Consider the following 15691-nt stretch of genomic DNA (forward strand, 5'->3'; position numbering starts at 1 on the left):
GGGCCGACAGGAAAGATGGGGACAGACTTTTTAGCAGGGCCTGTTGCGACAGGACGGAGGGTCAATGGTTTTAAACTAAAAGAGGAGAGATTCTGACTAGAGATAAGGAAGAACTTTTTTACAATGAGGGTGTGAAACACTGGCCCAGGTTGCCCAGAGAGGTGGTGGATGCCCCATCCCTGGAAACATCCAAGGTCAGGCTGGACGGGGCTCTGAGCAGCCTGGTCTAGTGGAAGATGTCCCTGCCCATGGCAGGGGGGTTGGACTAGATGACTTTAAAGGTCCCTTCCAACCCAAACTATTCTGTGATTCTGTAATTCTTTTAAATTTCTTTTAACAGTAGGTAGGTTCAGGACTGGACTGAGGCAAGAACTGACATGGAACACAAAAGCAAGTTCTTCTATGAAAAGGAAACAAATCAAGTGATTTTGAACGTGTGCCCTGTTATAGATTGAGGCCCAATAATTGACAGGAACCAGTCCAATTAATCAAATTAGTTTATTAAGCAAGCGGCAGCAAGCAAAACAGCGCTGGGCGGCCGGGGAGTCTTTGCTCCGCCAACGGCGCACCCCCACTTCCCGAAAGTAGCTGATTATATACCCTTCTGGTTCCCGTATACGTGTCAATCCTGGTATATTCTGTGTCTGAGCGACGTGTTGCTAGGGGGTCGGTCTTGTCCCGCCTCCTGATGGTCGTGGGGCTGAAGGCTCCTCATCTTTATCAGTGTCCTTGGGGAGACTCTTTTCAGCTTATCTCACAACTTAGCTCTTCCCTTTGAAGTGTTAAAACACACCAGATGCCTGTGATTTAGGCCTTGAGGTGTCAAAGTGCCCCAGACAGCACACCGGATGCCTGTGATTTAGGCCTTTAAGTATGTGAAGAGTCGAAACAGTGTAAGTTTTCACCAGCCTTTAAGAAAGCCTGATTTGATTAACAAACATGATTCTATTTATTACATGCCCTGTCGGAGCCACGGTAATAACCCTCCTGTTGTGTTAGGGGGCTGGACAGGAATGTAGCCATCACGGGGTTACTGGGGGGGACACAGAGGAAAGCAGCTTTAAAGACAGCACTGTCCCCTCTGTGGCAGGAGTGACCCCCAGCCCGGTCCCGGCTCGGGGCTGCCCCGGGCCCCGTTCGGGAGCGAGCGGTTCCGAGGGACGGGGCGGTGAACCGGCGCCGTTCGCCTCCCGTGGGGCCCGTCGAACAACCGGTCCCGCGAACCACCCTGGCGGCGGAGGCGGGGGCGGGCAGAGCCCGGGGGCGGGCGGCGGCGAGGCGGGGCGCGGCGGGAAGCGAAAGGGCGGCGGAGCGGGAAGTTGCCAGAGCGGTGCGGCCATGGACACGGCGCCGGCGGGCCCTGAGCCCGGCCCGGGCCCTGAGTCCGGCCCCGGCGCTTCGCCGCTGCTTGACCTCCACGCCGTGCCCATGGTAGCGCTCAACTACGGCGTGCGGCGCCGCCTCGGCCTCTACCTTAACCCGCGGGCGGCGGCGGCCGCCGACTGGACGGCGCTGGCGGAGGAGCTGGGCTGCGAGTACCTGGAGATCCGGCGGCTGGAGGCGCAGCCCGACCCCACCGCCGCCCTGCTGGAGGAATGGCAGTGCCGCTGCCCCGGCGGAGCCACCGTCGGCCGCCTCCTCGACCTCCTGCGACGCCTGGGCCGCCACGACGTTCTCCTCGACCTGGCCGACAGCGTGGGTGAGGCGCGGCGGAACCCCGCACCCGGGCCCGGCCCGGCTCCCTCAGGGCCCGGCTCCCTCAGGCCCTTCCCTCAGGGCCCGGCTCCCTCACACCGGGGCGGCCCTTTCCCTGAGGCCGTTTCCCTCAGGGCCCGGCTCCCTTAGGCCCTTCCCTCGGGCCCGGTTCCTTCACACCGGGGCGGCCCTTTCCCTCAGGGCCCGGCTCCCTCGCGCCCCGGCGGCCCCTTATCCTCCGCGCCCGGCGAGGCCGGAGCAGTGCCCCACGGCCCTCTGTCCGCCTTCGGGGGGGAGCGGGGCTGAGCCGTCCCGCGGTGGGGGGGCCATGGCACGGAGGGGCCGTGTCCTTCGCCTCGGGTTTCTCTCGGGGACGCTGCCGCCCTCTGCGACAGCAGGGACCCCCTGAGCCCGGTGCTTCCCTCACGCCTGGGAGCGGGGTGCTCTTTGTGTTGGTCTTTGCTGCTCTGTCCTGGCGGGGTGTGTGTGTGTGATGTTAAGAAAAACCCCCACACAAGCAGGAAAGCCCTTCCCAGGCTGTGGAGTGGCCTCCTTGGAGGCCTGGAAGCCTCACCTGACATAGCTTCCAGGAGAGAAGGGAGAAGAACGCTGTATTTCTGCTAGCCATAAGCCTTGCAAAGTAATCAGGAGTCTTGTCTAATCCCAAACCTACAATAATAAAGTTTCTGTGTGTCACAGGATGCTTTGGGCCAGGTGAGGCCGGAGAGAGCTTGCACCAACACAGGACAGTGTGAAAATTATGATGTGTGGGTCGAATGTGATAGGAGATGCTCACAGGGAGAGATGAGGGATCTGTGGAATGGGATAATGGAAGGGAAAAATAATTAACTGGATAATGGAAGGGAAGAAAATTTCCTTGCAAACTGAAAAAAAAAATTGAGATAGGTCATTGAGATGTAGGAAGGTCCTAGTGCTGTTTTGATAAGTTGTTCTTGATAGACTCCTTGTATTCTTCACGATCACGGAAATTCAGCGGGAACCCAGCTGTCATCAGAGGGGGAAATGCATTGCCGAAGGATTTACAAAGCCAGAGACTCTGATGAAGTCCTGTGTTGTATAATACAGTTTACTGGGTTAGTGGTGAAGAAATAATAAATCTCATTTCCTGTTACGGAGAAAAGTGAAGATGTAGAAATTCAGCCATGTAGAGAGCCTGACCAAGAAGCGGTGGAGGACTTTCCCATGCTCCTGTGGTTCTTCCTACTCAAGAACACATCCGGAAGACTCGGTTTGAGGAACGACATAAAAATCAGTGTGTTTTGTGATCCACCGGTTTGAGATTCATAACAAATAGTAGAAGCTTCCAGCTGTGCGAGAGAGCTAGAGCTTTGCACAAACATTGGGCATCACCTTGGTTCTTCTGGCCCTTGAACTCAGGAGCTGGCCCACTGGAAGGGGACACGGTGGACGGTCTTTGTCAGAACCTGAAAAGACAACGGCAGAATGCGTGGGAGGAACCTGCCCTTCAGGAAAGTCACAAGTTTAGCCCGGCCATGGGTCACACTGATAAGAGGAGACGGATAAATTCATGGAAGAAAGACCCACTGAGGGCTATTCAACACAAAAGTCTTGCCTCTGGCTCAGGAAATTCCTTAACTACGAATTAATTGTCCAAAAGATAGATTACAAAAATAGACTGTAGATTATACCTAAAAGATAGATTATTTGAGGAAAATATCACTGTACACTTACTTTATTCTTATGTTCTCCCTTAGGCATCTGTTTTTGACCACTGCTGGAGACAGGATGCTTGGCTAGATGGACCCTCAGCCTGACCCAGCATGGCCATTCCTATCTCTTATTTTTTTTGGCTGAGGACTGCAGCTAGGGCCTGCGCCCTGTTGCTAGCGCTCTGAACTCTTGCACAAGTCTGAGATGTTTACACTCGTAAGAGGAAAGGAAATGGATGGTTGTAGGCACTCTAAAGCACAGTGTTCCTGACACCAGGGGCATCACTGCAGTGGCATTCAGCTCAGAATCAGAAAACATCAGTATTGAGGTTTCCGCGGTCTGTGCTTTCATCGCAGGAGGTGCAGATCTGGGGCGCAATTCGGCTGCCCACACAAAGGCATGTCAGGTCATTTGAGAGGCATCGGGATATCCCACATGGCCTCTGCCTCCTGGTGGACACAGGTCATTAGTAGGGCCAGTGTCATACCTGCTGGCCTGTTGCAGATGTCTTGGACACTCTGGGATCGTGCACGTGACACCTGGTGTCTTTGTGTGGGCAAATGAGCCAAGCTCCTTTAGTTCCGCTTTCTCTGTACCGTGGGGCTGTATTCAGCAGCTCCCCTGTTACACGCTCTGGAGTACAGACACCTCCAGGATGCAGCTTTACCATCCCCACAGATCTGCGCTGTGCGTGATCTTTCTCAGCGGCTTGTTTTGTTGCACAATCATCTTTAGGGATGGGAAGCTCTTTGGTACGTTTGTGCTCTTTTCCTGCTGAAACTCAGTGATTTTTTTTTCTTCCCAACTTGTTATAAAAGTGCTGCTTTCCTGCTTGACAGTTACAGGGTCTGTTTTCTCTCTCTCCTCATTGTGATAATCATTTTGCGCTTTTAAGTTTCATGTTTTTATTCTCTCTTTCCAATACCTCAGGCTTTTGTTTAACCGCTGGAGGAACGTAAAGCCTGTGCTGTGTTAGTTAGATGCTGGGTGGAGTGGGACAACTTGGAGGAGTTTCTTGCTACTTCTTTGTGTTAGTTCACATCCATTTTCTTGTACAGTCAGGCAGCGTTTCCAACTGGGGACTAATCCATGCCAAATTAGTGAATGTCTCTCATCCCTTTGGGTTCGCCGGACCTATTGGCACTTCCAGGATGACAGGGCCCCCAGTTTGCACTTGTAATAAAACTGTGAAGGTCCAGTGTTTTGGTTTGGGAGCTTTGCCCAGCTCTCAGGTTTATCCTGTAGGGATAAATGGGGTCTGGGATTACAGCATGATGCCATCAGAACTGCGAGCGTAGGCTTGCCTAGGTGAATCAGGAGAACGCTGGTGTTAATGAGCGCGTGTGTCAGCCATGAGTGGTGTGGTCATGAGCTCTGGGCACCCATTGAGACAAACGCAGGTCAGGCCAGCATGGACACCACTTTTGCAGCTGGGAGAAGCAAGGACAGAGGACATGGACCAAATACACTTAAAATGAACATTTCTGTAGCGAGCACTAGTATTTGTATGCCTGTAAATAGTTGCCTGTTCTTGCCTATTCAGCAATATTTTGTGAACCTGGCTACCTAGGGGATCACGGCACACGTAAGGTGGTGCCTGCGTGTCAGTCCTTCCTGTGGAACTTCTGAACCCCTTGGTCCATTTGAAGCAGTTTTGATCATGGTTTCAAAGACACTGACTCACCTGACATGAAATGTGCACATCTTGTGGCAACAGGCAGCTGGCAGAGAGCAGGCACCCGAGTTTGTGCTTTAGTGAGAGAAGACCTGAACCTTCTGGCTGGTAGAGAACGTGGCTGATTCTTCTCTCTGCTGCAGGACTGGGAAGGAGAGAGACAGACTGGGAATGCCTCAGCCTCAGGAAAAGCTTTGATCAGATCTGACACTTTATTAGATTGAGGACAATCCAGTCAGGAGATGCAAAGCTGAAGTGGAAGCAGAGGATGGGGCTTCAGGAGCTGGGCTCATTACCGGTTAGGGCTGGGTTCAACCAGTGCTCCCTGGGGTCCCACCCGCATCCTGCACTTCCAGGAGACCCTTTACTCTGCTGCCGCTGTTGTACCAGCAGTCTGCATGCCAGCCTAACGCTCTGAGTGATGAATACTGTTCTGATTGACACTTGTTTTTTGGGTTTTTTTTTAATCTTAAGCAAAGGAGAAGGTTCTAGGGAGTTTCATCTTTTTGTGAAGTCCTGGTTTCAAATCTCCTTTTACTTTCAAGTTCTTCCGTAATTGCATATCGCAGAGTGTCAGAGGCTGCAGGGTTTCTTGTCACTTCTCCAAAAACTTTACATTTAGATTTTTCATTCATTTTTAAACAAAATCTCTTCAGAATAGATCTGTGTCCATCACTGCCCTGTTCGGGAAGTTCACAGCAGCAAACGTGACAGGCCTGCTTGCCCTTCAGTTATCCTAGAGGGGATAACTGCCCAATCTCCGCTAGTTGTTGATGATATAAAGCCTGTTTTGGGAGCTTTATAGATAGAATTTATAGATAGAATTTTACATGCTCCTCCTGTATGTGGGGAGTGGATGTACTCATCATCACCCACAGGTCTGTCTGACGAAGGCTGGTGATGTGAATCGTCTCGTGTGTGTCTACGTTTCTTAGTAAAAGACAATACTAAGACTTCTAATTATTTGATGATTTTAAATACTCCAAAATGCATAACAATGAGAGCAGACAGTAGAGTTGAGACCTGTTACACACATGGTACATGGTGTTTAGGAGTACTGGGAACTAAGGATAATAGGAGCAGAATGGTTTAAAACAAAAGAAAGTACTTCTTTACCCAGCAAGAATGAGCTTCAGGAATTAATTGCTAGGGGAGGTGGTGGAGGCAGCATCAAGAGGTTCAAACAGGAGTAAGGGAAATTCCAGGACATCAGGTCCATAAACAGGTACCAAAAATGAGACAGGGTTTTTTTCCCTCTGATATCCCTGATCCATGAAATAGCTATTCCTCTTCTAAAGAACTCAGCAGTGTAAAACCGCCGTCACAGCAGCCTCTCGCCCTGGTTGTGTTTTTGCAGAGGAGGACTGTAGGAAGTACTTGCAGAGGAAGCAGGAGCAGGCTGACCAGCCGCTTCAAGTGCCAGCAGTAGACAGCAGCGTGCCGAAGACGTCAGAACTGATGGGCATCACCACCAGGGACGATCCGTATGGTAAGCACCCGTGGTTACATTGCTGCCGGATACGTCATGTTGGAATTGCCTTCAGCTGTAGCAGATCCCCGTGAGAAGAGCAGAAAACCTGTTTGTTTTCATTACTTGCCCTGAATTTTTGTAGCCTGGGCCAGAATGCTTCAGCTGGTAGTCTGCAGGCACTTTCATTTTTCCTGTTCCTTAGGGCAGAGAGGAAATGCAGCCCCAGGGAACGCCGTACCCAGAAACAGGCTGGCATAGAGCCCACTGGACACGTGTGGGAGGAGACTTCCCAAAAATGTGTCCCTTAGCACAGCCTGGCACGGAGCAGCAGCTGCTGAAAGCGCAGCGGGTTGGAATCAAGGGGGAAGGATGTCCAAGCAGAGTGCCTTGGCTGCGCTGCCCTCTCTTCGGCAGATTTAACCACCTTGAATAAAAAGGGAGCCAGGTTTGAAGTACGGCTGGGTGTGAAGTGGGGCGAGAGAGGAAACACAGTTCTCTCTGAGTGTGCAGCTGTGGGCTGAGGGAGCGGACAGCCTATAACGTTCTGTGGCAGACGGAGCAGCAGCCGAGGCTGGAGATGTGTCAGCTCACCTCTTCAGCTGCTCCCCTGGCTAGTCCGACGTTGGGTGACCACCTTTGCTGTGCGTGGAGACATCATTAACCCTCCCCAAATATCCATCGACCGCAATGCCGGTGTTTGTACACGGCAGCTTTGCCTGATGTGACCCCCAAGTTAGCTGTGCCCCTAACGCAGTACTCTCAGTTTGACTGACCTGGCAGCCAGTTACCCTTCTGCTCGACTGGATGCGTCTTGCGCTGGATCTGCCTGCCGGGTTGATACTTTTCTCAGCAGCTTTTAGAGCTTGACCTATTTTTTCACTGTGGTAGGCTTTGACTGGCATAAAAACTTGAAAATATAGGTATTGACGTTGATATGAAAAAAAAAATAAAAATAACACAGTGGGAAACTATTCAGCAGTATTAAGGCACTTAATTACAAGAGACATTGCTCTTAAAATGTAGCACTTTAATATTTGGATAACTGCTAAATAAACAAGAGCTTCCAGCCATTAACTTCATTGGAAAAGAGCCATTTACATAGGATATGACTTCAGGTACCCAAATTTGACAGCCATAAAAATTGCAGGTTCCAAATTTCAAGGCCTACCTCGTAGCTCAGTAGACAGCAGATGTCAGGACACTTCTGGATGAAGGGCCTGCAGGAAGGTTTTGGTTGGGAAGTTTGAATCCCTGTGACCCGAACTAGAGAACTGGGAGCCAGAGTCACAATGCTATTTTAGGTGTGTAATTCCCAGAGCGTTGGGGCTCTGAGTTGAATCGTCTGGGATACTTCACTCCCTCCGGCTCTTCCCAGACTGTCTCCCCTCGATTCCCCATGGCTGGATGTTATTGCCCCTGCAGATTTTGCATGTCTGTGTCTCGGCGACCCTTCCCTCCCCCCTGCCAGCAAATGTGGGTTTACATGAACAGGGTGGACTGTGAAACAGAGTGGTCAAGGCACAGACGTGTGTTACCTCCTGCCAGCCCTGTTATGGACAGGAGTCTGGGCAGGTAAAATGTTAAATTACCTCCACAATTTGGCCAGAGCTTGTCTGTCAAAGCTCCTACTTCTGAGTGAAAGTCTGTGGGAGCTAGTGAAAGTTCACTACAGGAGTTCATTTGTAGCAGAAGTTGACAGCTAAATTTTTAATGGTTTCAGGGAACGGAACAGAGATGTTTGATGCCTTCATCTGCTACTGTCAGAAAGACCTTCAGTTTGTCCAGGAGATGATCAGGGAGCTGGAGCAAACAGAGTTCAAGCTGAAGCTCTGTGTGTTTGATCGGGATGTCTTGCCAGGGACGTGTGTGTGGTCCATCAGCGGAGAGCTTATAGAGAGGAGGTAAGTGAACCGTGGCTCTTTGGGACAGCTGAGTGTAATGGAACATTACGTTCATTTCACCGTGGTGGCTGCAGCGTGGTGCCAGAGAAGCAGTAAAAATCCAGAAGGATGTCTTTATGGGATTTGTTTTATGCTCTTGGCTCAAGAAGGAAGACTCGAGCATTCCCAAACGTGTTGCTTCAATGTGTTCACAAGGAAGTTGCCACTACAGTGATGCTGCTTGCATTTGATGCCTTTCCTTTGGCTGGAATATCCTGCAGTGGCATCCTTGGAGGTGATGTGGAAATGAACACAGCTCCAGGCCGAGTTAGCTCCACCACAGGGTTTGGAGTTGGAGGGGACAGCACTGGTGTTGGGTCTGGCACTGACTTCAAGGATCCTTCAAACCTTTGTGGGACTCAGGTGCTGGGTGACATAAAAGCAACTCCCCAGATAGAGACTGACCTAGAGGAAGTGCTTCTGGCGTGGAGAGGGGAAGTACTGGCCCTGGCAATTTGCTCTCACAATCCTGCCAAATGAGGCTCTGTGAAAAATCCCAGGGCAGATGTTTGGGTTTTAAACATCAGCCTTTCCGAGGGAGGGAGCTTGGTGTTAACAGACACCCTCGTAAGGCCTCACCATCCCGGCCCTTGTACAGCGTCCCCTTCCATAAAGAGCCTAAAATACAGTTTACAGCCAGGCACCTCAACTGAGTGTACGCAACACACTGCAGAATCAAGCTCAAAATTATGAAACCGGGTGAATTCACAGTAACTGGAGTACAATAAAGCTCTGTCCAGTTCACTCTAATATTAAGAAGTTCCTGTTATGCTCAGTCAGTAAAGGCAGCCTGTAAGCAGATAATTACGATGGCATTGTTTGTAATACATAGACAGAGGATCAAAGATTGCACAGATAATCCGGACTTCTCTATTTCCTCATTTTTTGGTGTATGAGTGTGTATTGGTAATGAGGTTTTTGTGTGTAACGTAGCTCTCTGTCTGTCAGTAGTCCTTCCGCAGTAGTTAGTTGCTGCTGGAACACAGCTGGCGGGTTCATTTCTGCACCAGAGCAATTCAGAGGAATACGTGCTTCTACCACTGGGAATGAGAAGCATCTCTGTTGACTTTTTTTTTTTTTTCCCCTCCCCTGACTGCTTCATCTTCAGGTGTCGGAGGATGGTGGTCGTCATTTCAGATGATTACCTGGAAAGTGATGAGTGTGATTTTCAGACCAAATTTGCTCTTAGTCTTTCCCCAGGTAAGACCGCACAAACGTCCTATTTAAAATTGCATAGCAACATGATAATTTTTATTACAGTAACACCTCCAGCTGAGATCAGTGCACTGCAGAAATGCAGAATGAGGGGTAGTCTCAGATGTGTTTAAACATATTAGATAAATATGGCTGAGAAAGGAGAAAATAAATAACAGAGGCAGTAACTTGGTCGCAGACCTGGGTTCTCACCGCTGACCTACGTTTCCCGTGTGTGAAAGTCCACCCAGGCACAGGGCTTGCGCTGGGTGTAATGCCCTTCACTGAGCAAACAGATTTATCGCTATTAGAAGCAGCCATTAAAAGTAACAGTGGCTTTGTAATTTCGTTGTGCAGGCAGGGACCTGGACTTGGTTCCTCACCCTGCTGCTGAGCTTCTGCGCAGCCGCGAGCGAGACGCTGAGCTGTCCGTGCTTCAGTGCTCCGGCTGTCAAGTGGGCTAACGCTGCCCGCTTCAGAGACGGTGCGGCTGCATGCCAGGCTTGGGAGAGGGAAAAGGTTTATAATCAATTCAGGGTGTGAGTAAACGCTAGGAATCAGGGAGCAGGTAATGAACGTGCAGCTTTTTGCAGAGATCCGGGAGTATTATGGATAGGTAAGCAAAATACGGAATGACCGTTCGACTTGGATTGGAAAAATCTGTTACATGTTTTGTTCTGAATTGAAAAGCCATCGATTTACTTCTGTCCAGCCTGTTCAGATTGCTTTTCTCTAACCAGTAGTTATCCTACAGCACAGCCTAATACTATGGAGGATATGTAATATCAGTAGGAGTGTCTGTACTTGCAGAAAAATCTCTTTTCTAGATGACGGGTCTTTTCTAGATGCAGAAAAGTCTCTTTTCTAGATGAGGTATTTGACATGGTTTTCTAAGGGACATGCCAGAGGTTAAACTGGAAGCCAGTGGCAGAGTTAGGAGTTAGCGCCGTCATCCTTGACACAAAGATTTCATACAATGCCATAAATCACTGAACACCCCCAGCATGTTGCATCAGCCCCCCGTCATCCAGATTTGTAGCAAAGTCCTTTTAGGTCTTCCCCATTTTTTTAGTTGGCATCATGCCTTTCATTAGAACAACAGGAAAAGAAAAGCCCATCTCTAATGACCTGAGCTCTACCAGTAAAAACACACGTTTAAGTACAGGCTTACAAAAATCAGAGTTATGTGTTTGCGTGGGGTAACGTAACACACAGAAGGGTTTGGTGGCAAGTTCTGGGGGGTCCACAGATTACTTAAGCATCTGCTACAATTATGGAATCCTGGTTTCTTGCTTCATCCAGGTCTCGGCGTCATTACTTGCGCTGGGCAGCACAGTTTAGGTGGTAGCGGGTGTCCCTGTGGAGAATTATAAGGGGAGAGATTCCTTTTTAGAGGAGCTGCTCCTTCAAGCAGTAGCAGTGCTAGGGAGAGCTGCCTCATCCTGCGCACGCCTCAGCAAAGCAGTTCATGTTAGCGGAGTGATTCCTCGCAGCCCCTTGTAATCGGTGCAAAATCAGCAGCAAACCTGGGTCTTGATGTGTGTGCTGCTGTGGGGAGCAAATGGATGTGGGATGACTCTGGCTCTGTGTAATCCTCTGCCCCTGTGACCTGTCTTCCAGGTGCTCGTCTCAAACGGCTGATTCCAGTCAAGTGCAAAACCATGAAGAACGAGTTTCCAAGTATCTTACGGTTCATTACAATTTGCGATTACACCAATCCTTGCACCAAAAAATGGTTCTGGACGAGACTTGCAAAATCCCTCATGCTGCCGTGATGCAAAGTCATGAGAGCTAGGTGCTTTTTTGTGATCTTTCCTGGCCGTGCCTTTGGACCGTGGTGTCGTTCACGCAGGGTCTTTTACCACTTCAGAACCTGGATCCTTGCAATCCGTGTTTGGAGCCTGCAACCAGAAGCAAGGAATGTTCTCTAGCACTTTTTTATAACTCGGAAGGGGAAATAAAGCAACCGTGTGGGTGTTCCTGTTTAAGTTAATCCTGGATGCAACAGCATCCAGCATTTTGTGTAGTAAGCACTGCCACTGAAAATACAGAAAATACACATTTAAAGATGGAGTGTCTAATAAAAGAAGGCTCTGTTGTAAGCATTTAATAAGATCTCAGAGCCTCAAAATGCAGGCTTTCTTAAACAAACATTTCATAATCATTTTAAAAGCTGTTTAATGGCTATAGTAACGTCTAAAGTGGTGGTGTGGGTTTTTTTGGTTGGTGTTTTTTTTTTTTTTTTTTTAATTCCAGTGAAATCGCATGGCTGCCTGGTGATCGGCAGGAACCGAGGTTTCAGACCCTGTTGCCTGCTTTGTGAACGGTCGGTGCCGTGAGAATGACTGATTTCGGCAGCCCTGTCCCTGCTGGGGCCACTGTCCCCTGCCCTGTGCTGCAGCCCGGCTGTTGGGCAGCCCGGGGGAATGCCTGTGGGCTCTCCCCGGCCCACGCTTGTTCTCCTTCGGTCTTTGTTTTGAGAAAAGCGGACGTATATTTTAATTGTTAAAGCCCTGCAAAGAAGTGAACAGTTCTTCCATTATTCTTAGCGATATCTGCAAAATTAGGAGTAATTATCCTTGTAATTATAACTAATGCAGAATTATTGACCTTGGTTTATTTGGCGAATGTTTTCTTCCTCAATATCACAATATTCCTGTCCTGTGTTTATTTACAGGGTAAATCCCTTGTCACTATTATTTTTGAGGCACTCCCTCAGATTTGCTCTAAGTGGTTATTTTTTGCTTGTTGAAAGCAAGAAGTGCAAGGAAACACACGCTCTGGTACCACGTTGGTCTCTGTTCAGGTCACATTTCCTGAAGTCATCTTATGAGGAGCCTTTTATAGTCCCAGATCTTATTAAGTGTTTACGATAGTGCCTTTCTTTAGTAGAAATTCAGTCTTAAAATACATCTTTTCAGTGAAAGTCCTTACTACACAAAGTGCGGGATGCTGTTGCTCATTGACTTGACCAGTAATAGGGTGAGCACCTAAGTGGGTCCAGATCTTAAATTGTTTCAACTTTAAGAGACTTCCAAAACACATCAGCTTTTAGGATGTTGAATAAAGACTGTATTTAACTGTCAATTGGGCTGTTAAAAATATAAAAGCTAATGTTATTTTAACAGGAAAGAGCGTATTTTAATTAACCACCACAATCATTCGTGTATTTCTGTGACTAACGCGGATAGTTCTCTGCTCAGCCTTGAACTCTGCCGAGCGAGTAGTGGGTCTGCTCAGCTCTCAGTGCTCGGGGTGGGAGGCAAGGGTTCTGCCCAAAGTAGCATTTTAAAGCGACCCGTTGGTATATTAAACAGATTTACAGTAAATATTTACTTTTCAAATTGGTAAGAGAGGAATCCTGTTGATGTATCTGCAGTTGCTTGAACTCTACCACTTTGTTCATTACTTCAGCCACTGACTCATGTTGATTTTACGGCTCAATGTTTTACTCATTTACATTTTTAAGGTTGCATCTGCATGTGGTTTTCTTTTCTTTTTTAGTGAAGGATTTGTTTTAAAGCGTTACCAGGGCTGAGGCGCAGACGGAAACGTGTGCTCCTGCCTTTCCCTCGCCCACCCTGTCAATGAACGGTGCCTTACCAGAGGGTGCTGCAAACTCCTGTCCACGTGCTGGTTCCACCCGGCTGAGAGCGGCCAAGCCCTTGACTTGAACACGGTGAAGCTGGTTCATGCGCCTCATGTTAGCATCAGGGGCCGTTTTCGGATAGGCCCCGCGAGCTGGGTGTTTTTCTGTCCCTCCTACCAATATAATTGCTGCCAAAGTGACAATGGCACCTCTCTGTCTTGCCAGAACAAGTGAGAAGTTTGTGGGCATGGGAGCAGAAAAGCTGATGAGGGGTTTCTAAATAGCGCAGCTTCATGTCCTGTTGCCCTCAGGCCTCTCCTGCAGAAGTGGAGACAGCGGCTTGCCTCGGGGCTTCTGCATAATCGTTAAATGTTAATTATAGAAGAGTTTCTGGAAGCCGCTTGATCCCCAGGCGCTGCTCGGGCTCCGTGAATTCTCCTACTCTGGAGTGTCTGTAAACATTAATTATGGGTCATTACTCGCAGGACCAAACCAGATTGCTCCTGTTTTGGGGAGCTGGAAGGGCTCCGGTAACTAACGAGGGGAGCGGCGGCGGAGGCGGCTGCGCTGCAGACACTAGAGGGAGGCAATGGACCGCCGTCATGGCCGCGTCCGGCAGGGACAGGAGAGGAGCGGGTTCTCTTTCTCTGCCCCTTCCACCTTCTTCTGTGGAGGCGATACCGAAAATAGTTGAGAATTTTGGCAGATGAAGCCTCTTGCGGCATCTTCTGAGCGAGTCCTGACAGGTGGTTTGGGACTTGGGGTGTTACAAATGAGGGAAAAAGAAAAAAAATAGCAGCAAAAATAATACTGTTGGTAGCAGATGACCTGGTGGTCACCAAGCAGGGAAAGTGCTGCTTCTACAAGGGGAAGCAAAAACAAGAGCTGAATTTCTAAACCTCCTGACTTCCAGTAGATAAATCCGATATTCCAAATAATTGTGAAAAAAATTGCTCAGTGTTGCTTCGGGATCTTGTCGTCACCCAGCTCTGTGCCGTCGAGTGTTACTGTTGTCGTACTGTTGCTTTATTGCAAACAGTTACAATTGTCTTGAAGGCTAAAATAATTATTTTGGGGTAAAGGGAGGTAACAGCCCTAAAATGTCAAGTACGTGCTTTAAATACGTATCCTTTTCTGTGTAAAAAACCAGTTCATGCCCTTCGGACGTTTTCACATCTGCCTTGTCACAGTGACTTTATGAATTGTGACGTCTATGAACGATACAAAATCTAGTTACGGTAAACACATTTCAGTGGCAACTGTGGTTCTCCTCCCCTCTTTCACACTCAGTGGAAGGTCAAAATTTTGAACACCTTTAAAAAAGGGATTTAAAAAATTGTGATGTTATACTTTTTTCCCCATTTTGTTTCTTTCCCTCATTGAAATTGTCATAGTTGAATCTGTTAGTACCAAATCATTTATTTTTATATAGATACATATATATTTATACTACTTTCTATCCTGATACAAATCTTTGTAAAAATGTACGTGTTTCATAGCCGTTCTGAAAATAGTCAACGATTCTGTGGATTTTTCCTCCTCAAAAAACCAGACTTTTGCTACTTGTGGAAACATTTTTAAAATAAAGAATTTAAACCCAGCAGGCTGAATCTTCTTCTTGGGCATCAGAGAAGAAACACTTGGTCTGAAAATGAAGCGTTAGTGAAGGCTAGTGCTTTTTTGTTTTTCTGTTTTGCCTAAACAGCTTCTTCAGGAGGTTTTTGGCCGTGCCTGGAAGAGCGAGAGGTAGAGTTGTGTCACGTCAGGAGGAAAATTATGAAGGAATTGCATTTCCTCTCCAGGTCTCAGTTTTGGCTTTTTGGCCCATGCCTTGCTTCAGCCCTGGTACCCAGCAGGCGGGGGGGAGCAAGGCAGGACTCCTGCTGCCCACCCCCAGGGATGCTGGGCCGTTCGCTCCTGCTCCGCATCCTTCCCAGAGGCCCCGGCAGAGGATAGACTGCAGGGCAGCAATCTGGAGGATTTTGCCAGCTTTATTTCCTTTGGCTCGGAGTCAACCCAAGGCAGGGAATAATTTACAAACCCAGCAGCTGCCGGGCCAAGGCCCTGCTACAGGAAAAGACGAAGGATCACTGAATCAGGGAAGCGTTGGTTGGAAGGAATTTCTGGAGGTCAAGGACGAGCTGCGCTTCGCAGCAAGAGGGGCTCTACACTGAGCCGCTTGCAGGACGATACTCGCTATAAAGCAGATGAAGTAATGTCTTTGCTATGGCTACTATGAGTGAACATATGGACAGTGATATGGAAACCATCCCTGAATGGATTATTCGAGATAGAAGTCACTGGGAAGAGCAGCCTGCCAGGAGAGTCCCATGCCCAGAAGTGCTGGCATCCCATCCCTTTCCGCGCAGCCTCACACCACTCGCCTGTTTGGATGCTTTTGAGCAGTTAGTGCTTTTTGCCTGTATTTGGCAGTA

The 15691-nt window shown here is 48.7% G+C and overlaps 1 protein-coding gene across 1 annotated transcript; it reads left to right on the forward strand.

Annotated features, from left to right (window-relative positions):
- Positions 1–1273: 1273 nt before the first annotated feature.
- On the forward strand, positions 1274–11666 carry MYD88 (MYD88 innate immune signal transduction adaptor). The gene is made up of 5 exons (XM_063324333.1): positions 1274–1699; positions 6420–6551; positions 8254–8434; positions 9582–9673; positions 11288–11666. The coding sequence occupies exons 1-5, from the start codon at positions 1339–1341 to the stop codon at positions 11440–11442; spliced, it is 921 nt and encodes a 306-aa protein (XP_063180403.1). The 5' UTR covers positions 1274–1338; the 3' UTR covers positions 11443–11666.
- The last annotated feature ends 4025 nt before the right edge of the window (positions 11667–15691 follow it).

Source organism: Chroicocephalus ridibundus, chromosome 2 (genome assembly GCF_963924245.1).
Source record: "Chroicocephalus ridibundus chromosome 2, bChrRid1.1, whole genome shotgun sequence".
NCBI classification, from domain to species: Eukaryota; Metazoa; Chordata; class Aves; order Charadriiformes; family Laridae; genus Chroicocephalus; species Chroicocephalus ridibundus.